This window comes from Gekko japonicus, unplaced genomic scaffold (assembly GCF_001447785.1).
Source record: "Gekko japonicus isolate JY-2015 unplaced genomic scaffold, Gekko_japonicus_V1.1 scaffold958, whole genome shotgun sequence".
In the NCBI taxonomy this organism is placed as follows: Eukaryota; Metazoa; Chordata; class Lepidosauria; order Squamata; family Gekkonidae; genus Gekko; species Gekko japonicus.
The window spans coordinates 598,680-622,798 of NW_015169806.1; the positions used below are offsets into that span (position 1 = coordinate 598,680).

A 24,119-nucleotide genomic window follows, 5' to 3' on the forward strand; every position below is an offset into this window, starting at 1 on the left:
TTATGGGAAATTATGTGTATAAGTGGTTAATACAAGTTATTTTAAATTTAGAAAGCACTTGTCACTTTACATTTGAAAATTGTAAACCTCACCTGCAACTAATCTGAACAATAACTGTAGGTTTCCAACATAAGGATTACATGTGGTAATCATGAGTTTAGAGCTATTCATGCCTACGAGAGAGAACATGCAGCTAAGAAACTGAGTAAAGTGTATTATATCACATTGGATGTTGCTGAGGTATATTAAAATTCCTTGTGTCTATTCAGTGATTAATTACTGAATATTGCTTGTAGCTACACGCATTCTGCTCTGAGGAAGCTTATTAAAACAGGTGTTTGAGCAAGCCTATCTGCGGAATTGTGACTTTTTGTTTTATGGTTTGTAATGTTTTATGGTTTTATGGTAAGGTATTGTATTGATTGTGATAACCGGTTTTAATTGTATATTGGTATTTCTTATTGTAAGCCTCCCTGAGCCGCCTTGGTGGGAGGGCGGGGTAAAAGTGTGGAAAATAAATAAATAAATAAATACTTGCATACAAGAATAAGAAAAACACAAAGAATGTTTTATTGGCTGTTGCACTTTATTTGCATTGGATGACACTTGATGTGAAGAGGACCAGACAGTCTCCTGCAACAGAGAAGAGAATTATATAATTGGACTATTCTTATTGTGAAAGATATTTGTCTCTATGTGATTTCACAGAAATAGACTAATATTTATCAAACATGGAATTGACTTTTTTGTAATTATATCACAGTTGTTATTGTTTATTTTTCATTTAGTATCTAAATGATGGCAGTCCAATAAGATCCCCAGGTGCTGTGTTTATATAGCCTGCAAACTTAGAGGCTGTAGTACCAGGCCATACCCATGGCACAGATGATATTATTTATTATTGTTACTGTATTGTCATCTAACCTCAGAAAACAGGAACGTCTGAAGTAGAATCTCAGAAGTGGTAGGGTAGGTTCTGATGGTACTTGGTGATCCTTAAGTTTCTTACTTGGGCCTGGTTCACACATCTTTTCACATCCTTTGATTTCTCCATTGATTATTATTGTTGATTTCAACAAGCCAATGCAACTCCACTTTATTCATAGACTGTATTTCTAAATTGTATAGCTAAAGGAATGCCTCTCCCATTATGACCCTCCACAGTGTCTTCATTCAGCAATACATGGACTTTTGGTGGTGTCTGGCCCTCAATTTGCCCCTCTGTGTGTAACAAGGGCAAGGGCCTTTTCCACCGTGCCCCTGATGTGGTGGAATGGTTTGTCGGAGGAGACTCATGCCATGCGGGAATTGTCTGCATTCCACAGGGCATGTAAGACAGAGTTATTCCACCAGGCATTCCAGTAATTCTGGTGGACTCTACTAAGAACAGGGATTTTTATGCCAAAAACTGTGCATTAAATGTACTGGATTTTAATTTAATGTAATTGGATTTTATTAGAACTATGGTTTTATTATTGTTACTATATTGTTGTGTTGTGAGCCACCGGGCTCCTTTTTTTCTTGGGGGGGGGGGAGATTAAAAAATCTAAATAAATAAATAGAATGATATGAGGAGCCATTTGTATGTAAACATGGGCTACCTCCACGTCAGTTTTTCTCATGGACTACCTCCACATCAGTATATCTAATGCTCTACCTTTGTAGAAACTTAAATCCAGAGTCTGGAGCCACAGACAGATAAGATGGAGAAAAGTCCCCGGTTTGCAGAAAAATCTGAACTCTTTAAAAAGGGGAGGGGCTAAAAACAAAATAATAGAAACAGGACTTGTAGCTTTAAGAAACAGATTTTCCTCAGTGGCTGTTGCTAAGCAGCCACAAAAGTATCGACCACGTTAAAGCCTTGGGTTCTGTCACTGAAAAGTAGGGGAAGAGGCAGGGCACTTTTTTTGCCCCTTGAGGGCTTACCAGGGCCAGCAACCACTGGTCTACTGGCTACCACCTGCCATTTGATGACAGCCAAGCCCAAGTGCTTGCTACTATTCAATACAAGCCATCACATGAAAGCAAGTGGTGTAGCGGTTACACTATCAGGAAACCCAGGTTCAAATTGCCACTACCTGGCTGTTGGGTCTGTCTCACTCATACACACAAGTAACCTATCTCACAGGGTTGTTGTGAGGATAAAATGGAGGAGATAAGAATGATGGAAGCTGCCTTGGGTTCCCATCATGGAAAAACATGGGTTAAATAATAAATATAGCTGAAGAAGGGAGGTGTAGCTAAAAGCTGGGTGGATGGGAGGGAGAAAGGGAATCAGGGAATGGTGAGGAGATGGAAGCTGCCAGGAGGAAGAAAAGAGGAAATAGTGTGGGGAAGGGGAAATCCAAGGGAAAATAAAGTGCTCTCCTGCAAGACTTTGTAGGTTCCCCACTGTGCAACTTGGCCCAGCCCAGCAGGCTATACTACACAGCTAGGTCTAGCCGAGCTCAGCGGTTGGCCAACCCAGCCACACAGTTTTCCCAGGGAGATGCTGTCAGGGAGAGGTAAGGAGTGAAAGATGGAGAGAGAGGGCAGATAAAGAGAGGTTGGCTGGTGGGTGGGAAAGAGGAAGAAGCAGGAAAAGGGAAAGGCTATGGGGACTTTCAGGGAAGGAAAAGAGGAAATAGTGGGGGAGAGGGAAATGAGATCCCTCTGCAAGTCTCCTGCCTGTAAGAAGATATTTCAGAGATCATCCCGTGTCTGTTGGCATGTATGCATCAAGTGTAAGTGAAGGCATGTATTATTAAGGCAGACGGCAGGCAGGGATTTGGCTTTTTTACACCAATGATAATACACCAATACTCTTTCTGTATGTGACATCTGTAACAATTAGACTCCAATGAGCTTGCACAGACATCCTTGTATAAAGCTATAGTGGTTTGTCATTTGTACAGTGAGCTTTACCTTCTCTCTGACTGTGTTTATCTTTGAGGATCATTCAGACACCCCTTTGGGAGCAGCAGTAACTCTGGCTCATGAGCTGGGCCACAATTTTGGAATGAACCATGATACACTGGAAAGGGGCTGCAACTGTAAGGCATCTACTGATAAAGGAGGCTGCATCATGAACCCCTCGACTGGGTAAGTACAAACATATAATAATCTCTGTTTGTTTGAAAATGAGATTTTGCTGCATCTGCGGTTTTGTTTTCATTTCAGGAAGCGTTTAAGCAGAGGTTTACATCCTGTTATTGCAATTAGTGTTTATCACAGAAACTCCTCCATAATGTACAATAATAAACCCACACAAACATAATCGGGGACAGGGAAATTTCATGGGAGTTGTAATTCCCCACCCCCATCCTTGTTTCTGAAGGGAAGTGCATGAAGCTGAATTGTCTTTAGAGCCTCTAAAGGGGAAAAAAAAGGGCATAAGAACTTTGCTGTTTCTATAAAGTAGAGATATTTGTAGACATGTGGTAGACAGGAGCAAGCAGGCCAGGAGAGGTGTGTGTATATACTACTTATTCTGACTGCTTTAAAGGAAGGGTTCTCTATATAAACTGTTTAGTGCAGTCCTAAGCAGAGTTTCACCATTCTAAGTCCACTGAACTAAGTGGGGTTAGAAGAAGGGGGTAGCTGCTTCATATCACAGCACTGGCAACCCACCACTCTGAGCAGTGGCAGGAGAAAAAAATTTAAATGGCCATTGGCCTGATTGTGTGATGTCACTTCTGGGGAAAATCCAGAACGGACATCCCCCCCCCCTCTAGGAATTGCTGGAAACACTATCATTACTGTAGAATATCCAGAGATCCCTAGAGAAGCAAGATGTCCCTTTCCGGGTTTTACCCAGAAAGGGACATCATGGTGCTGCTGCCAGCTGCCCCAATGTCCCCTGCTCCAGTCTCTCACTGGCAACCCTAGCTGCTTTCTTTTATCTTAGTGGGCAAAGCAGTAGCTAAAACTGCTCTAGTCCAATGCTCCAACTGCTGTAAATACCTAGTTCCTGTCCTTTGTTCACAGCCAATAGAGTTATGGCAGGTGAAATCAATTCCATATGTGATTTGCCAGATGGAGGTGTACTTTATCTCAGGAGTAAACATTGTGAAGAGCTGCTGTACCATGTTATTCATGAAGAAAGCCTTTACTTCAGCTTTTAAAGATTTAAGCTACAGTCCTAGGTACACTTATTAGGAAGCTAATCTCTAAGTCAGTAGGTTTTCTTCTGAAAAGACATTTTTAGGATTGCACTGTAAAGGAAACCATTGCCATTGCTTTGCCAGAGTACCCGTACACGATACACTGACTAATTTGTAAGAGGAAGATTGTGTGTTCCTGGGAGCTACAAAGGTACGGGAAGACTGTCAAGCTGCATCCTATCTTTTGCTGCATTCAAATAAGAAAAGAATCTTAGGAAGGCTGTTTGCAAAACAGTCACAATTTTGTCAAAGATCTGAACATTTAAAATTATAGTACATTTCACACTGATCATGGTAGACCTATTGGAGCACTGTTTCATTATGCTGTACTGGTGAATCATTGTGGTGATAAATTTGCATGTTACATTCCTATCACATTTTGCCATTTGGCTCTTTCTGTCTTGAGTTTTCTTGTCCAGATTAGACGAGTAAATTCATTTAGCATGAATGCTGAGAGGTTCACAGTGGCAAAAAAGGAATTATTAAGAGAAAATGTGGCAGTCACTTTTCACTAAATATATTATTGTGACTTATGCTACGGTTCATGATGAAAACTTTGCTCAGAACTGACTCGTGGACAGGCCTATGTAAGAGAAGTTGAAATATTCACTGTCAGGTACCATTGAGTTGACAAGTATTAATATATTTGGAGTCAACACATGGACTTCCAGTTTTGCAACCTTTTTCTCCAGGAGCAGGAGAAGTGTTTAATGCCAGTTTCTCCTGTCATCCTGGTAATTACTGCATTTGGAACTTACACTCTCTTTCAGCACGGTGACAATTGATGTACTTTAAATGTAGTTCATTTGTCAATGCACACTAAGACAACATATTTGACTCACGTCGGTTTGGAGCTTCCTTTTCCTTATTATATTGTATTCATATTTCAAGTATTCTGCATGCCACAGCTTTTATAAGAGGTTACATGTTTAATATTTACAAGGGGGTTGGATCCAAGGGTACCATTCTACATGTGGTTTTACATCTTTCAATAGAGCATTGTATGAGTAAACTGAAACTAATATCAAAGGATATTCTGATTACTTAACAGTCTCAGCATATGTGGAAACATGAGAACTTTTATACTATTAACTCTAACAACTGAGTACATTCTTGAGCAAAAATTGGTGGAATACCGTTTCTGTTTTTCCTTTGCTCACAATTCTTTGGATTCAACCCAGTATATTTTGTCGCTTGGACTGGGTTCATTATATTGGTATGTATGCAAGCTCCTACCTATGTATGCAAGTTCCTGGAGTTCTCTTTGCTGGGAATCTTTTTTTCCTTTCATATATTTGCTTACAACACATTAGGCTACCCCTACCTGCCCACCTCCACAATGTTTTAAAAACCAGGAGGAATGCAAAGGAAACCAGAAACATGGCTGATTGGAATGGGAGGTTTAGGCTTGCAATTGAAAGGCATAACTAAAGTTTCAAACTTCTTGTCCAAAACTGGATATGCTGGATCCAAAGATGCCCTTTTGTCAGCAGAGGAGTTCATGAAAGGAGTTTTTTATTCATGGAAGGACTGTTTCCATTAGTGGAAAACTCCTTCTGTAAATGACTTTTTCCATGAACAGAACTTTCTCTGACAATGGAAGGAAGACTGTGCATCCAGCTCCATATCTTCAGAAATTAGGGCTCTTTTTGTAGCAGGAACTCCTTTGCATATTAGGCGACACACCCCTAATGTAGCCAATCCTCCAAGAGTTTACAGAGCTGTTCTTACAGAAGCTACTGTAAGCTCTTGGAGGATTGACTATATTAGGGGTGTGTCGCCTAATATGCAAAGGAGTTCCTGCTACAAAAAGAGCCTCATGAAAGAGGCTTAGAGACAGGCTTTCTGTCTTCCTAGGCATAACATTGTGAAGCAAGTCACAGAATTCACTAAAGCCATAGAATGCTAGTGACTCCCCCTGTGACCATTTCAGTAGGTTTTCTCATTACTCTTTTCTGTCTTATGGCAATGATTGCTTCTCAGTCTGATAATGGAATCGTTTCATCCACTAGTCATTCCATTGTGTTCCTCTTCTGGCCAATGGAGTATACTATATAATGGTTCCCCCCACCCTACTTCCCTGTTGGGAAGGATCCAGAGCAATATACCTTTGCTCTCTGGATCAGTACCAGACTATATTCTGCTTGTCTGTTCACACCAGGTATGTTTAATTTATAACAGGTTTTTCCACTAAAATACTAAGAACAATCTTAATTCATGTTTGTGTTCAAGACTCTGTTCATGCTTTTGTGTGTGAGTGTGTCTACACAACCCTGGGAGGTTTGCCAGATAAATTTTAAAATGGTTTTCTGTCATTGATTGAGAATTTCATTACCCATTGACAGAGGAAAATTTTGAAAAAGAAAGTTAAAGCATCAACTTTTACAGTAGGTATTCTCCAAAACCATGGATGTGTAATGATGTCCAAAATACAATTTATTTCAGATTGTATTTTTATTATGTGTTTCTGCTACCAGACTAAAATCCTTTGTAATATAAATACCCAGATATCTAATCAAGCTCCTGGTAAACGTAATAGTCACTGGGGTTTTTTTTTAAAGCTTTTCTTTATGTTCAAGAATTGTTGAGTTTGTTTGTTTTTGATTCCCAGAAAAAAATTATGATGTTTGATCCATTCTGATTAGAAAATTTAGAAAAAAATACTTTTTTCACTAAATTCATTTAACAGTTGCTTACTTTAACTATGGAGAGAAGGTGGCTGGGTTCAATAAACAATACCATATAGTGATATTTTGAAATGTTCTCCCCACACCAACCGCACTCTCTTAAGATTGGTAGAGATGCAAAGATAGCCAATTGTTTGACAATTAAAATAAACAAAAGGGGATTGAGTGGGTATTCTTGTCTAGTACTGCCAATTATTCACAACCATTAAAGCAGATTTTGCTCATGGATTATTGCATATCAGCTTCAAGCAATCTTTAAACTTTCCTCCCATATTAAAAGAATCAGATACATGATGGCAGTAAGAACTGAAACAGATGATATCAAATGTTTTTCAGCATCTAAAAATATCATAGCTACATTTTCATTTTGATTCTGCATTGAGTTTGCTATGGAAATTAGTCTCTTAATATTAAGAGACATCTACCTGCAATGAAGCCAGACTGATCAGCATCTATATAATGAAGAATTATTCTGGGGAACCATACAAACATACAGTTGTAAGCCCATAAGATTTGTAATTTCTTCTCAACAGCTTCTGCCCAGCCTGAATGAAAATTACCTAAGAGAATTAAATACTTAATTTTATTTATTTATTTTATGCTATTTATAATCCAGCTTTCTCACATGGACTCAATGGAGATTACATATAGCGAGTAAGGACAATCAACAATATGGGGTATTCCAGAACAAATGTATTAGAAGATCTTAGAAGGTGCTGATCCAAGAGGGTTCAAATTTAACTTAAGCCAAAGCATGTCACTTGGTATCAACTGCGTACTTCTAATGACACCATCCCCAAATCTATTCCAAGGAGGGCATTAAAAACACAGCATGGGGGAGGCGGGGTTACTGTGAAGCAGAGTGGTTGAGTGCCGGAGCTTCTCCGGGACTAACCAGACTTTGGAGTCTTTTTAGGGGACTTTCTTGACATTTCTGAAATCCCCCAGATTTGACAAGTGTCCACCAGATCCTCGGGAGCAGGAACTGGGAGCAGAAGACTTAAACTGAGCCCTCCGTCTGTGGCAGCAGCCGGCATCAGGTTTCAGTTCGTCTTGAGCAAAACTCCGAAGTACCAATCGTGGGAGTCCACGGCTGGAAAGCCTCACAATCCCCAAATAAGAGCCTTTACACCTCGCCACAATCATCTTGGCGAAGACTCTGTGAGTAATTTCTTATTCTTCTTACAATCGTCAAACTCGTAAAAGGACACTGGATTGCCCCCATAAATCTTTCCCAGAGACAAAACTTTATGAGTGGCTTGCCAGATTTGGGAAACTTATGGATCAGAGGATTGGGGCTTAATAAATCACTGAAGTCTTCTATCTGCTACTTGGAAAACATTTCTACAGAGATTTCTGCTTAACAAGCTTTTTGTTGGAGGTAGGGAAAAGAAAACAGACTGGCTATTTAAAAAAAATGGCGAGGATCCGTGCTGTTCTTTTTCTGCCTGCGTAGTTGAGCATTGACTGTTGTTTACAGACTGTCTGCTAGTGAGCGAAATGGCCCTCTTGACTGAGGCTGATTTCTGGGACAACTGGAAAAGGCAATTAGCACAGAATATTACAAATGCGATTTTAGGGACACTGGAAGAGATCTTTATTGGAATGGAGAACCAGGAGATCAAATTACCAGACGCACAAAATCAGCAACCTCAGCTGACGTCAGAGGTTACACAAAATGGAAAGCGACGCGTCTTGCTTCAGCACCTGATTTTTACAATGAAAGATGTATCCTGCTATTACCACTACTGTCCAGAGATTGCTGACTATGGGATTGCCAGATATAGCTCAGCATTCCCAGGACTGAAGAGACAAGGCGGCCTGTGCTCTCATACAATTAAGACTTATAGAGACCAAAGGCACAAAAAGGTGGACATTATGAAGAGTAGGGAAAAATAGAATTAATGGGCTCCTTATCTAGAGGTTCTGTAATGATTTAATTTTTTTCTTCTTTTTAATGTGCTTTTCTTGGCAGTGTTAGTGAGGGAGATGAGATTGCGGGGAAAATAAAAACTACTATGTTTAGGCTTGAAAGCTAACTGTGTCAAAATGTGAAAGAAAATTCAAAGGGACTAGAATGCTAACATGGAAGAAATATATACTTCAACCAGAAATGTCAGTTACTCAGATATATCTGTTCCTTTCCATCTTTATTTTTTCTATTTTATAGAAAATAGATAAATATTAGTATATTATAGATAAAATGAAATATAGCAGCTAGGATATAGCTAAATTAGTTATCGGGAATAGAATTTTGGTTTAAAGGTATATGTAATGAAATATAACCAAAGTAAGGGGGAAAATGGTAATCTGCGTATAACAATGATGTTGTGAGCGAGATCTTTGGCTAGATATGTTAAAATGCACTGCTCTTTCTTTTTTTTCTTTTCTGTAATATCTAAAAAAACTAATAAATTTTGCCCACACGTGGGCAATTTAAAAAAAAAAACACAGCATGGGACACCAAATAAAGATCTAAGAAGTTTAGACTGAACTGCTTCCAAAAAATGGGAGCCTTTATAGAGGCAGACCTGTGCACCATGCAAAAGTTGAAGTATCACCTTACACTGAACAATTTTAATTACATAAGGTATATATGAACTTCTTTTCCATAACAATCCATAAATTGTTCAACTGTTTAAATAAAGATAATAGGGCATTATTATAATGGAATGGTTCAGGAACAATGCAACTTCATTGTGGTCTCTGTGCAGTCCCACACATGGTTGGGTGCCTGAGCACGACCTCAATTGGAGAATATTCCAGAGCTTGCCTCAGGAGTCTTTTTGGCGGGCTCTCTTCCCACCCTGGGGAGCAGGCACAGACTGTGCATGCCTGGAATGGGGGAGAGAGCCACCTCCCACTCAGTTCTTCTTCAACTGCCTTCATTTTCACACCTCACAGCGATCACTCTTCAAATCACCTCAGCTGAGTTTTTTCTACTTTCTATGTTAACTTCTTTTAATCTTTGCTCCTTTCCTTTGTTTTTTTTCCTAAAGTAAACCAAAAAAAAAGAGAGAAGTTCGCTTTACTATCTTTCTTCACTTTCGTTCTTTTGCTCCCCCCTCCCCTTCCCATCCCCTTGGTCGGGAAGGTGTTTTCATGGGCCACACCCTATTTTTTAAGTTGTGTTGCCATTGTCCTGCTAAACTCCCATCTAATGACGGCCACGACCTTTGTTTAATTTGTTTGGGGGAGTTTCATTGGGTGGACTCATGCCCTCATTGTGCCAAGTTCACTAGACAGGCCCATAGGAATAGGGCGGCCCGCTTTCGCACAGTTCTTTTGGAAGCTGCATAGCACCCTACAATGTCTTCAATGGTGTCTCGTGCTTCTTCTGCTCCTCAGAAGCCACCTTCTCTCTCCGAGAGTGCTAAATCTTCAAAACAGAAACCTTAAAAGGGGGATGATAAACCCTCTTCGACGCTGATATCGAAGTCATCAAAATCTACTTCAGCTCTGAAATTCAATCCTGTGATAATCTCCGGTCTCTCGACGTTGACTCCTAAGGTGGCCTCTATGGCAACCTTTGCTCAGAAGTCTAAGCACCAGCCTTCAACTTCGCCGCCGGCTTTATCCTCTCCTATGGATTGCATTCCGTTTGGTCAATACTCTAAGTCACCATCGCGGAAGTCTTCTTCTCACAATGGTTCTCCAAGGGCTGTTGCCCATCGTTCTACATCTCATGACTCCCAACTGCCTATCCACGTTTTGGATGACCGGGAGCACTTATGAGAAGTCGATCCCGATCTCCTTGATCACGATATGATCACAGGGCATATTACTACCACAGATCGCTTTCCCAATCTCCTCCACCTCTGTCCGCCTTGGAAGCCGCTGGTGCCATCCTGGAGCCTGTTTCTAGTCCTCACCCACCTGATGTCTAAGCTGTTTGAGCCCATGGCTTTGATAGATCTTCAACTTCGATCCCGGAAAACAGCATTCATGATTGCTGTCACGACGGCTCGCCAGGTCGGAGAACTTGATGCATTCCATGAAGATCCTCCATACACTATTTTTCACAAGGAAAAAATTGTTCTCAGACCAGACCCATCCTTTCTCCCTTAAGTGGTTTCTACCTTTTGCCTGTCTCAGTCTTGTGTCCTACCCACTTTCTTTTTGAACCCAGCTGATGCTCCACAAAATGCCTTACACTGCCTTGACATCTGGAGAGCTCTCTCTTTTTATCTCGCCGCACACAACCCTTTAGAAAGTCTCAAAGGCTTTTTGTTGCATATGCCTCCCCGTGCAAGGGTGAGGCCATCTGTTCTCAGTGATTATCAAAGTGGGTGACCTCAACCTTTGCTATGAGTTAGCTCATCAACCCATACCTACCTCTGTCACTGCTCACTCCACGAGTGCAGTCTCAACTTCGACTGCTTTCCTGGCTGGTGTCCCGTTAGAAGATGTCTGTGCTGCTGCAACGTGGTCCTCCAGTTCGACCTTCGTGACCCACTATGCACTGGATGCTCGAGCTTGACAGGATGCTGCTTTTGGCCAAGCAGTGCTAAAGTCTCTCTTCAATTGATTCTTCTACTTCAACAGGTAGGACCTGTACATTGAAATGATAATGCTATGTCCTAACCTATTTCTTATGTTTTTCAGCTGCCAGTTCCCTCCTCCATCTGGTTCAGCTCATTAATCACCCATGTGTGGGACTGCACAGAGACCATGATGAAGATAAACAGGTTGCTTACCTGTAACTGATGATCTTCGAGTGGTCATCTGTGCAGTACCACAATCCCAGCCAGCCTTCCCCACTGCTGGCATCTCCTGATCACTTACCTTTGTTGATGGGACTTCCCAGTAGCAGTCAAAGGAACTGAGTGGGAGGCGGCTCTCTCCTCCGCTCCAGGCATGCACAATCCGTGCCTGCTCCCCAGGGCGGGAAGAGAGCCCGCCAAAAAGACTCCTGAGGCAAGCTCTGGAATATTCTCTGATTGAGGTCCTGTGCAGGCGTCCAACCCATGTGTGGTACTGCACAGATGACCACTCGAAGATCATTAGTTACAGGTAAGTAACCTTTTTTTAAAAAAAGGACTATAGACTACACTGTTGTATATACAATGTATAATTTGTTTGCTATATATATTAAGCTATTCTCACTGCATTGTTTTCTACTTGTGTAATACCATTTCGGCATTGTTTAACAGATCATGTGAAATACTTACACTTTGTTTCAGATCTCTGTAATCCTATTACATTGCTTATCAGATGTTCCATCCTATTGATCACATTGATTTACACGTAATCTGCCTTGAGTCTCTGTAAGAGAGGCAGACTATACATAGATAATCAGTCTTCTACCCTAATAACGAAGTCATGATATCTTTGGATACTTATATCCGATGACTGGAGCTGTGAATAGCCATGACAAATCTTTATACAAACCAGAAAAGGGCCCTAGGTTTGCAGAAAAAATATGTAATCTTAAGGCTCACTTCGGCAGCACATATACTAAAAATTGTAATCTTAAAAATACACTGGGCAGCTTTAAAAAAATCCAAAAAATGATCAAAGGAGAGCCCGTAGCTTTAAGCAACACATTCCGTCAATAGCTGTTGCTAGGCAACCACAGTATTCCAGGCTTCAGTTTCTGTAAGGAAAAAGGCAGCAGGAGGGGGCAGGGCCATTTCCAGCCCTCTTTTGGCCTTTGAGGGAGAACTCATTGGGACCAGGCCTGGCTAGGGTTACCAGCTCTAGGCTGGGAAATTCTTGGAGATTTTGGGGCAGAGTCTGAGGAGGGCAGGGTTTAAGGAGGAGAGTGACCTCAACAGAATATAATGCCACAGAGTCTACCTTCTAAAGCAGAGCTCTGTACAATGTCTGGAGTTCAGTTGTAATTCTGGGATATTTTCAGGTCCCACGTGGAGGTTAGCAGCTCTAGGCGTGGACACAACCTCTGGGTGACTTGATACCACCCGACTTGCATGACTGAACAAGGCCGGGCTGCCGCCTACTGTTCAAAAGCAGCCACTCTGTGAAAGCCAGTGTGGTGTAGCAGTTAGGGTCTGAATAGGGTCTGTGGCACCCAGGATCAAATCCCAATCTTGCTGTGGAAGCTCACTGGGTGATTTTGGACCAGTCCCATACTTTCAGCCTAATATACCTCACAGGGTTGTTGTATAGATTAAAAAGGAGGAAAAGAGAATAATGTAAACTGATTTGGTCCCCACTTTGGCAAAAGGTGGGGTATAAATGAAGTAAATAAGTAATAAACATAGCTGAAGATGGGAGGCAAATAAAAGGTAGGTTGGTGAATGGCTGAGAATGAGGCAGGAAAAGGATATGGGGATTGCTGAGAGTAGAGAAAGAAGTTAGGAAATCCTGAGAAATTGGGGGGAGAGCCTGTGGAAGATGGGGTTTGAGGAGGGGAGGGACCTCAGAGGGGTGTAATGCCGAAGACTCCATCCTCCAAAGCAGCCAGTTCCTCCATGGAAAGGGTTGCCAACCTCCAGGGGGGGGTGGAGATCACCCAAAATTGACTGCTTTCAGGGGTGGATTTTATGACATTATACCCTGCTGGGGTTGCTTCCTTCCCAAAACTTTGCCCTACCACCAAATCTCCAGGGATTTTTCCAATCTTGATCTGGCAACCTTAAGGGGAACTGATCTCCGTCATTAGGAGATCTGTTATGATTCCAGGAGGAAGCAGGGGCTTTTAGGAAAGGGAAAGAAGACAGTGGAAGAGGAAATAGTGGGAGGGGGGAAGTGAGATGTCTCCTGCAAATCCTTGCGGGTTCCCACTAGTAAATAAATAAAATCTTGACACCCTCAGAAATAATTAGCATTCATATATTTGCTTTTTGTCATCCAGTTGCAGCCAACTAATGGCAACCCCACAGGGTTTTCAAGGCAAGAGACATTCAGATGTGGTAGTAATGCTGGTATTCCTTGGTGGTCTCCCATTCAAACACTAACCAGGACCAACCCTGCTTAGCTTCTGAGATCTGACAAGATCAAGCGAGCTTGGGCTATCCAGATCAGGGCAGCATTAATTCTTTAACAAGTTGATTGCTGTTACTATATGTTGTTCAGTCGCACAGTCGAGTCCGACTCTTCGCGACCCCATGGACCAGATCCCGCCAGGCCCTCCTGTCTTCCGCCGTCCTCTGAAGTTTGCTCAATTTCATGTTCGTTGCATCTATGACACTGTCTAACCATCTCATCCTTTGCCGCCCCCGTCTTCTTTGACCTTCAATCTTTCCCAGCATCAGGGTCTTCTCCAGTGAGTGCTCCCTTCTAATTTGGTGGTCAAAGTATTTGAGCTTCAGTTTCATTATCTGGCCTTCCAGGGAACAGTCAGGGTCGATTTCTTTTAGGATTGACTGATTTGATCTTCTTGCAGTCCAAGGGACTCTCAAGAGTCTTCTCCAGCACCACAGTTCAAAAGAATCTATTCTTCGGCGCTCGGCCTTCCTTATAGTCCAACTCTCACAGCCATACATGACTACTGGGAATACCATTGCTTTGACCATGCGGACTTTTGTTGGCAGGGTGATGTCTCTACTTTTTATCATGCTGTTTAGGTTCGCCATCACTTTCCTCCCAAGGAGCAGGCGTCTTTTAATTTCATGACTACTGTCACAGTCTGCAGTGATCTGGGATCCCAGGAACGTGAAGTCTGTCACTACTTCCACAGCTTCCCCTTCTATTTGCCAAGGAGTCATGGGGCCGGATGCCATGATCTTAGTTTTTTTGATGTTGAGCTTCAAGCCCACTTTTGCGCTCTCCTCTTTTACTCTGAGCAAGAGGCTCTTTAGATCCTTTTCACTTTCAGCCATTAGAGTGGTATCATCTGCATATCTGAGGTTGTTGATCTTTTCCCCAGCAATCTTAATTCCCGCTTGTGATTCATCCAGGCCAGCATTTCGCATGATGTACTCTGCATATATATTAAATAAGCAAGGCGACAATATACATCCTTGTCGTACTCCTTTTCCTATGCTGAACCAATCAGTTGTTCCATATCCGGTTCTAACTGTCGCTTCTTGGCCCTTATACAGGTTTCTCAAGAGACATGTGAGGTGGTCTGGTACTCCCATCTCTTTAAGGACCTGCCATAGTTTGTTGTGATCCACACAGTCAAAAGCTTTAGCATAGTCAATGAAGCAGAAGTAGATATTTTTCTGGTACTCTCTTGCTTTCTCCATAATCCAGCGAATGTTGGCAATTTGATCTCTAGTTCCTCTACCTCTTCGAAACCCAGCTTGTACTTCTGGTAGTTCTCTATCCACGTACTGTTGAAGCCTAGCTTGTAGGATCTTGAGCATGACCTTGCTAGCGTGTGATATGAGTGCAATTGTGCGATAGTTTGAACATTCCTTGGCATTGCCCTTCTTTGGGATTGGAATGTATACTGACCTTTTCCAATCCTGTGGCCACTGTTGCGTTTTCCAAATTTGCTGGCAAATGGAGTGCAGAACTTTAACAGCATCATCTTCTAAGACTTTGAATAGCTCAGCTGGAATACCATCACCTCCACTAGCTTTGTTGTTAGCAATGCTTTCTAAGGCCCATTTAACTTCACATTCCAGGATGTCTGGCTCGAGGTCAGTGATTATACCGTCGTGGTTGTCAAGGACATCGAGGTCTTTCTTGTATAGTTCTTCTGTGTATTCTTGCCATCTTTTCCTAATCTCTTCTGCTTCTGTTAGGTCCCTACCGTTTTTGTCCTTTATCATGGCCAGCTTTGCATGGAACGCTCCCTTGATTTCTCCAACTTTCTTGAAGAGATCTCTAGTCCTTCCCATTCTATTGTTTTCTTCTATTACTTTGCACTGTTCATTCAGGAAGGCCTCCTTATCTCTCCTTGCTGTTCTCTGGAAATCTGCGTTCAGTTGGGTAAATCTTTCCTTTTCGCCTTTGCCTTTCGCTTTCCTTCTTTCCTCTGCTATTTGTAAAGCCTCATCAGAAAGCCACTTTGCTTTCTTACATTTCTTTTTCTTTGGGATGGTGGTGATTGCTGCCTCCTGTACGATGTCACGAACCTCTGTCCATAGTTCTTCAGGCACTCTATCTATCAAATCCAGACCCTTGAATCTATTCTTCACCTCTACTGTATATTCATCAGGGATGCGATCTAGGTCAAACCTGAATGGCCTCGTGGTTTTCCCAATTTTCTTCAGTTTAAGTCTGAATTTTGCAATGAGTAGCTCATGATCTGAACCACAGTCAGCTCCAGGTCTTGTTTTTACTGACTGGATAGAGCTTCTCCATCTTTGACTGCAAATTATATAGTCAATCTGATTTCGGTGTTGCCCATCTGGTGATGTCCATGTGTAGAGTCGCCTCTTAGGTTGTTGGAAAAGGGTGTTCGCTATGACCAGTGTGTTCTCTTGACAAAACTCTGTTAACCTTTGCCCTGCTTCATTTTGCTTTCCAAGGCCAAACTTGTCTGTTATTCCAGTTACCTTTTGACTTCCTACTTTAGCATTCCAGTCCCCTATGATGATGAGGACATCATTTTTTGGTGTTAGTTCTAGGAGGTGTTGTAGGTCTTCATAGAACCGGTCCACTTCAGCCTCTTCTGCATCAGTGGTTGGGGCATAGACTTGGATTACTGTGATGTTGAATGGTTTGCCTTGGAATCGGACAGAAATCATTCTGTCATTTTTGAGATTGTATCCCAGTACTGCCTTTTGCACTCTCTTGTTGACTATAAAGGCCACACCATTTTTTCTACGAGATTCCTGGCCACAGTAGTAGATATAATGGTCTTCTGAGTTAAATTCGCCCATTCCTGTCCACTTTAGTTCACTGATTCCTAGGATATCGATGTTCAGTCTTGCCATCTCATTTTTGACCACGTCAAGCTTACCTTGATTCATAGATCTTACATTCCAGGTTCCTATGCAGTATTGTTCTTTGCAGCATCGGACTTTCCTTTCACCATCAGACACATCCACAACTGAGCGTCCTTTCGGCTTTGGCCCAGCCGCTTCACTCTTTCTGGGGTTACTTGTACTTGTCCTCTGCTCTTCCTCAGTAGCATATTGGACACCTTCCGACCTGAGGGGCTCATCTTCCGGCGTCATATCTTTTAGCCTTTTGATACTGTCCATGGGGTTTTCTTGGCAAAAATACTGGAGTGGGTTGCCATTTCCTTCTCCAGGTGGATCACGCTTGGTCTGAGTTCTCTGCTGTGGCCTGTCCGTCTTGGGTGGCCCTTCACGGCATAGCCCACAGCTTCATTGAACTGCGCAAGCCCCCTCGCCACGACAAGGCAGTGATCCATGAGGGGCCACAAGTGATGGGCCACTACATAAAAGTGCCTAACATCTGGTGACACTCTGGACAAAACTCTGGGATTGTGAAAAGACTTTAGTTAAAAATGGCAAAATAGAAGTCTAGGATGAAACCAAAAGGCCAAATATTTGGGCCATTCTCACATTTCTTTTACATTCTGAATTTTCATGTAAGCAAATATAAAGCTTGTGCACGGTCCATGCTCATTTTCTCTGTATTTTTCCATTTTTTTCCCCATTTCATTCACAAGTTCAGAACAATGGACTCCACCAGAGCTGAGCACGGATATAGGATTGTTATCTTACTCCAAATGCCCCCCCAGCATTTCCCTTCTGCTCTAATCAAACTGATTACAATATGCATTGTCTAGGGTTGCCAGGTCCTACCTGGCAGACAGCAGGGGGCTCCTGAGTCCTTTCTGGGATCTTCTGCCATGTGCGCTTTGCACACTTGGTGCGATGACCTCACCCGGAAGTGATGTCTTTGTGTCACTGATGTCAGGGGGGGTGACACTCTAGTGTTTGGGTAAAACTTTGTGGGGTTTTGCCTTCAAAACCATAGAGTTTGCCCAAGAATTAGAGTGTCATCCCCCCTCCATTGGTGACGTGATGATGTCACTTCTGGGTGATGTCATTGCATTGGGAATTTCATGCAGGGGGTGGGGTTCCCCCGACGGCCAGTTGGCCAGTGGCAGATCAAAGCCCTCAAAAGCAGGGGACTCCCCACTGGGACCTGGGGTCTGGGCACCCTGGCATTGTCTCTTTGCATCCTGAGTTCCTTCTTTACATTCTGACTGCGATATAAAGACTTAGAGATATCCGTTCTGACTTGAATCTGACAAATGGAGCTTTGACTCTCAAAAACTTATGCCCCGAAAATCTTGTTGGCCTCTAAGGTGCGGCTGGACTTGGATCTAACTGTTCTACTGCAGACCAACAGGGCTACCTGTTGAAACAAGTTTAAATTGTCATATGTGTGCTGCTGAAGCAAATATAAAGCTACCAATCAGAAGAAACAAAGAGCCTAATGAGGGGTGACATGTAACATCATTATATATACTAAACTGGTATATTCTAAAAATAGATTCCCAGTTTTATTGAAGCAGAAAATTCTTTCATTGTTGCCGTGCGCTCCCTCTCAATAGAGTTTGAGACACTTGCTACAAGTTCAAGTCACAATGCGGAACAGATTTCTTATATCATGGATGTAACAAAAAAATCCCTCCCACCCCAATAAGGCACAGAGCATTGTAAATTTCAATGGTAATTCATACAAAATATACCATACCTAGTCCATACAACTCATGTTTCTAAGACGACCCAATTTATGGAACAGAGAGTCTTGAACTCTTGTTGAATATTATGTTACCCATTTTTGTAGCTCTCTTCGGTGTTCCTGTGAGAGTTCTGCAAGACAGATCTGTTCTATTATACCAGTAACTACACAAAGATCATTCTGAGTCAACATCAATGAATTTAGAAGCACTGTACCATTTTCATTAGAAATACTGTCAGGCTGAATTGTTTTCTGCTTACCCTTAACACTGGGCCAGCTTCCTTAAAGGAGCCTGCAACCATGTTGTGTTTTGGAAGGCTTTTTAATGACTGAAGTCTGGCAGAGTGCACAGAATCAAAGGAGACGTTACAGAGAACAAACCCAGAGCTTAACTGGTTCAATTTGTGTCAATCATGGCAAGCCTGGCTAGTAGTGTGTGCCCCATTTAGATTAGCAATGTTCTTTCTCTTTGTAGAGAAGATGGCTCTCCACCCCTTTTGATGAATAAAAAAACAACACTGTAACTGACCTTTAGGTGAACTGAAGACACTACTGGCAAATGCAGTTTTCTTTCTGAATATTCAGATAATTTCTTTTCTTCTTGACTCTCTTCTTTTTTAAAAAAAACAACACCAGGTGTTAATAGTAGCACAAGTGTCTGATAATGATAGCCTGGTTTACCAATCACATGCAGGTGTCAGATCCATTACAATTTCCATCCTTTTTCCAGTGGGGTTCCAATGCCCTGCTGGTTCGCAATAAAGCAAGCTTTTTTCATTTTTCTCTCATAGAATTGCCTTTCTCTCCCCAGGATGCTGAAAATCTGTCATGCTGAATCAGACAGAACCAAGACACTTGTACTTCCATACTGAGTAAGAGTTGTTGGTTTCAACTTTCTTTTGACCTTGTTCAGCCAGTCTGGTGTTCTCCTGTGTGTGAGAGACAGAAAAAGACATAAGGATCTTTTAAGCAAGCCTTGCAAATAATTTCAGAAACATTATTAGCCCACAGTATTCTGTACTGCTCAAACAGACCTTTCCCCCCATGATTCACACAGTCTGAGCCAGGTCTGAGGAGCCCTTGGGGTACTAGCAGCACTGCCGAGGCTCAGTTTGTTCCAACCATCTCTGACCAAATACAGCCCTCATATCTCTTCTCTTTTGTTTGCTGGCACTGGTAGATCATGCGTTTTTGGCACTCAAGCCAAAAGGATTGCCTACCTCTGTTGTAGGTTACGTATGTACAATTCAAGCAGTTTACTTAAATTAGCCTCTGAAGTGGCCTGACCTGGGTAGTTCAGGCTAGCCTGATCTTGTCAGATCTTGGAAGCTAAGCAAGGTTGGCCCTGCTCAGTATTTGGATGGGAGATCACCAAGGAGTACCACGGTGGCTACCAAAGAAGAAAGGGTCAAGGAGAAAAGGTCAGAGCCCAGCCATATTAGAATGCCGAAGCAAGCAGTAATAAAAATATATTCGCCTGCAGTTTTTTTTAGTGTCTGTAAGTGCCAAGTTGGTTGCTGAGTAAGGGAAAGAATGGGGTTTTTTACCCATATCCTGCTTAGCTAAGAAGTAGTAGTATTAATGTTTTGCTAGCAAATATTTACACAAGAAAAACAGTTTAGTGTGAGGCAAACAAGTTAGTGGGATTCTCAAAAAAGTTTTTTAAAAAAAACTCTTAAGGGTCTTTGATTGGTTGTCTGACTGATTCTCATTTGGTGCAGTATTGAGTTGTTAATCGTTAATTGGATAACTTTACTTTTCTGATTAGGGTTGCCAGGTCCGGGTTGGGAAAAACCTGGAGATTTGGGGGGCAGAGCCTGTGGAGGGTGGAGTTTGAGGAGGGAAAGGGCTTCAATTGGGTACAGTGCCACAGAGTCCATCTTCCAAAGCGGAATTTTTCTCCAGGTGAACTGATCTGTGTTGCCTGAAAATCACTTGTAATAGCAGGAGATCTCCAGCCACCACCTGGAGGTTGAAGCCAAAAATGAGAGATCACGGGAGGAAGTGGAAATCCAAAAACAACATCCATGACAAAAATAAAGAAGAGCCAATAAATATATATTGCAAAATCATTTACTGTAGTAATTCTGTAGAAAATTCTCTTCTATTATTGCTCAAACGCTAACGAATGCTGCGCAATGTAAACTTGGGTTCTGTTATTAGAGAGTCAACATGGAATGTTTCCTTCAAAAGTTGATAAGGAGTAATTTATAAGAATTGTGACTGCTACATGCTCAGATAAAGCAAATATGTGAAATGAAATGTTTACATTGGGCCCAGTCACACGAGAGGTTTTGGGCCGGGAGAGGGACGGATCGGGGGTGGAGGAAACGGGCGCGATCCCACAGCAACATCTGGGAAGTGTGGTGCGCCCATTCCTGATCTGGCCCTTCCACCCAAAACCCCGCATCAAAAATAAACCACTTACCTAGGTGGTTCTTCGGGAAAGGGGGCATCAAGGCCGGCCGTGGGATCACCGGTGCGTCCTTCCGCTGGCGCATCCCCGGCTCCTGGTCAAAATGCGCATGCTCAGACATGCGCAGTTCGGCAGCCTCCCCCTCCCGACTGTTGCTTCCTCCCCGGCATCTGATCGTACTGGGGAGCAATGGCGCCGCAGCTCAGGGGATCCGTGGGATCCCGCTGCGGCGTCTCTATTTTGGTGCGGCTTTTAAAAGCCGCACTTTGCCCGTTTTTTTTCCTGCCATGTAGCAGGGACCATTGTGCAGCATTTGTTAGCATGTGAGCAATAATAGAAGAGAATTTTCTACAGAATTACTACAGTAAATGATTTTGCAACGTATCTTTATTAACACTTCATTATTTTTGTCACAGATGTTGGTTTTGGATTTCCACCACCTGGAGGTTGGCAACCCTATCAGTGATACAATTTTGCTTATATAAAATGTAAGTTTTGCTTGTTTAAGGGTCAGCGTCTTGAACTCATGTAGGGATAGATGCTTTCCTTTCATCATAATCAACCAAATAAAGACCTAAATAAAGGATGGACTCTTAGACATGGTCATTACTTGTGACAAAACAGGTCTACCGTGTACTCTTCCAACTGTCACTGTGTCAAGGCAGGGCTAGGGAGCTCAGGTTAATCAAAGCAAGTCCAATAGCCAGTCCGGGATTCAACCAAAAGTTCAGTTAGCAAAACGTTCAAACAAGTCCTAAACAGTTCACACAGCCAGAGTCAAACGTACCGGAGGTCAGAGTCCATAAATCAGGTGAAGTCAGATAAACGCAGGGCTGAAGCCGTAGTCAAGACGATGCCGAGGGTCAAGAAGCCAGAGTTCCGAAGCCGAGTGACAAACTGCCAAGAGTTCAAAGGGTCCAGAGCAAGGTCGCACAGAGCGTATGGTCCTGTCAATCAAGTTGCCAGCACGAATTGCTCAAAGCACCAGGTCTGTTGAAATAGCGTGCTGGCTCATTAACTCATTAGTTCCTTGAAACAAGGTCCAGGCTGCTGTCAAAACGCAGGACTGAATGAGCATCGACCACGCATGCGTGCAGCCTTCCGTCTCTCATTCAGCTCCTGCCGTCTTTGGTTTCTGAGCCGGTTAACAGGTGGGGGAGAGGCGGGCGGAGATACACTTGGGCCAGGCAGTGCCTGATCAGACTCAGGTGTCTCTTGGGAAGTGCTATTCTCCTCAGGACTTACAGTTGTTTCCTCAGTTAAAGGTGACAAATCCACCTGTTCCTGACTGTCAGGCTCTGCTTCTGCAGCCACATCAGGGGCAGGCATGACACACTGCTGAGACCATCAGAGGAGAGGTGGGAGGAGCCTCTATGCCCCCACCATCAAAGATTCCCTCTTAGTCTTACCTCATAGCACCCAGACCCAACCCAAACATCACATAAAATCAGAAGATATATTTTTGCCTGGCTCTACAGTCTGCCAGGGTGACATGGGTCTCATACATTTTGTTGCCCTACTCCACTGTGATTGGATCCAGTTCCTCCTCCCTCCAATTTCAACTGCCACTAGAAAAGCTGTCAGAGGGCAAAAATGGATAGTCGGGCCAATCTCTATCATGCCTGGCCTCAACCTAGCTCACCCCATCCCCAGCTTCCAGCTGCCCAGCTGAGGAAATAAGAGGAAGGTGAAAAATCTGCTAGGTTTCATTGTACCTGCAATTAGGAGGGAACCTCACCTGCACATAGATTGATAATCTGCTTACTAAATATAAATTGGACAACCTATTTCTGGAAGGGGGTATTTTTACCTGTCACTACCACACTCTGCAGTTAGAGCAGTGGGAATTGGGAAGAATACATGAAAACATCTGTCCACACCAGCTGTATGTGTGTTGCTAATTTCACTATCCACTTGATCTGGAACATTGTATGCTCAATGGTGTCTCAGTGTAAGTAACTACATAAAGTACTGGGAAATGGCAATTTAATAGCAAAAGTTCTGTAATAGTGTTGAATTCTATATATGATAAGTTCTGTTTTATGCCATTGCATTTTAGTAATGGATTTTAGTAATGGATCTGAAACCAGTGATAATTAGTTTATGGGGCTTTCAGATAATATGTAGAGGATGAATAATATTTATTAACTCAAAAATGTTGCAGGCAATGGCAAACCAACTCTGAACATCTCTTGCCTTGAAAACCCCATGGGATCACCATGAGTCAGCTGCGACTCAACAGCACTTACCACCACCACCACCACCACCACCATGCTGGCTTCAGCCTCCAAGGATCAAGAGTTCTATTTGCATGGAGCCAACTCATGTACTCCTGAATGTGTAATTTCCCCAAGATGTGCAGCCTGAGACACTAGAAAATGGAGGGGCCCATGGCTGAAGTCAGACAAAGACTGTAAAGGGCAGTCTTTACAGTCTGTAAAGGGCAAAGTCTGTAAAGGGCACATTGCGCATGCACACATAGCTGTGACTCAGACTGGGGCGGCATAGGAAGTGAAGGGGGAGTTTGTCCCACCAACCCCAACTAGATTTTGCTTATCAAAATAGGGCTTCTGGCACTTTTTTTTTGGTGTTTAAAAGATAAAATGACAGTTTTTAAAAAGACAGTATTGTAGCCCCTTTAAAACCACTGATGAGTGATGAGTGATGCAGCGCAGTTTCAGTCAGTGAAATCAACTAGGGTTTCCTTTCCTTCTCACAGAACTCTGATCCAATTTGCAGCTACATAAGCATACACTTGTGGACTACCAAGATCTGTGATTTCTATCACACATCTGTCAGCAGATCATCCTGAGGTGCCGTGTGAACAAGTCCTTTTCATGCATGGAAGCTGGGATTGGGAAAGCTTAGTCCTGATCACTCACATGAATCCCTGGCAGCTCTATAAGTTATAATGTTTGAGGCTTGCTGAAAACTACAGGTGCATCCAAAAGTTATGTAATTTATGTGATTTAAAAGTCCTTTGGATTTTAGCAAGAGAATTAATCAGTTGTTGAAACCAGTGGCACTTCAAATGTTTCAGTTTGGCTAAATCATGCTTTTTTGTAGTATTGCAGCTACACAAATTGCTTTTGCTTGATATAAAACCACCTCTTTTGGGGATAGGAGAAAGATAACACATCAATATGTGACCAAGTATGTTTTCTCTCCAAGTGATCCTTTCCAGCCATACCTGGATACTATAATCATGTGTAGAAATATAATGAATTATCTGGAGCACGGTGGATACATTCCCACTGTGATTTCTGTGTTTATGGCACCACTAGTCTAACAAACTAGAAGAACACAATTTACGGATCATACTCTTTTTCAAAAGGAAAATGCCCTTGATCA

At 42.5% G+C, this 24,119-nt stretch overlaps 1 protein-coding gene across 1 annotated transcript in view; it reads left to right on the forward strand.

The window, feature by feature from the left end:
- The window catches only part of ADAM12 (ADAM metallopeptidase domain 12), a gene marked incomplete at its 3' end in the record, with an annotated part of 324,736 nt that overhangs the window by 225,769 nt on the left and 74,848 nt on the right, over positions 1 to 24,119 (forward strand). The window contains exon 11 of the mRNA XM_015417139.1: positions 2,933 to 3,081. Within this exon, the coding sequence (XP_015272625.1) occupies positions 2,933 to 3,081 (149 nt within the window). The remainder of the gene's footprint in view (positions 1 to 2,932; positions 3,082 to 24,119) is intronic.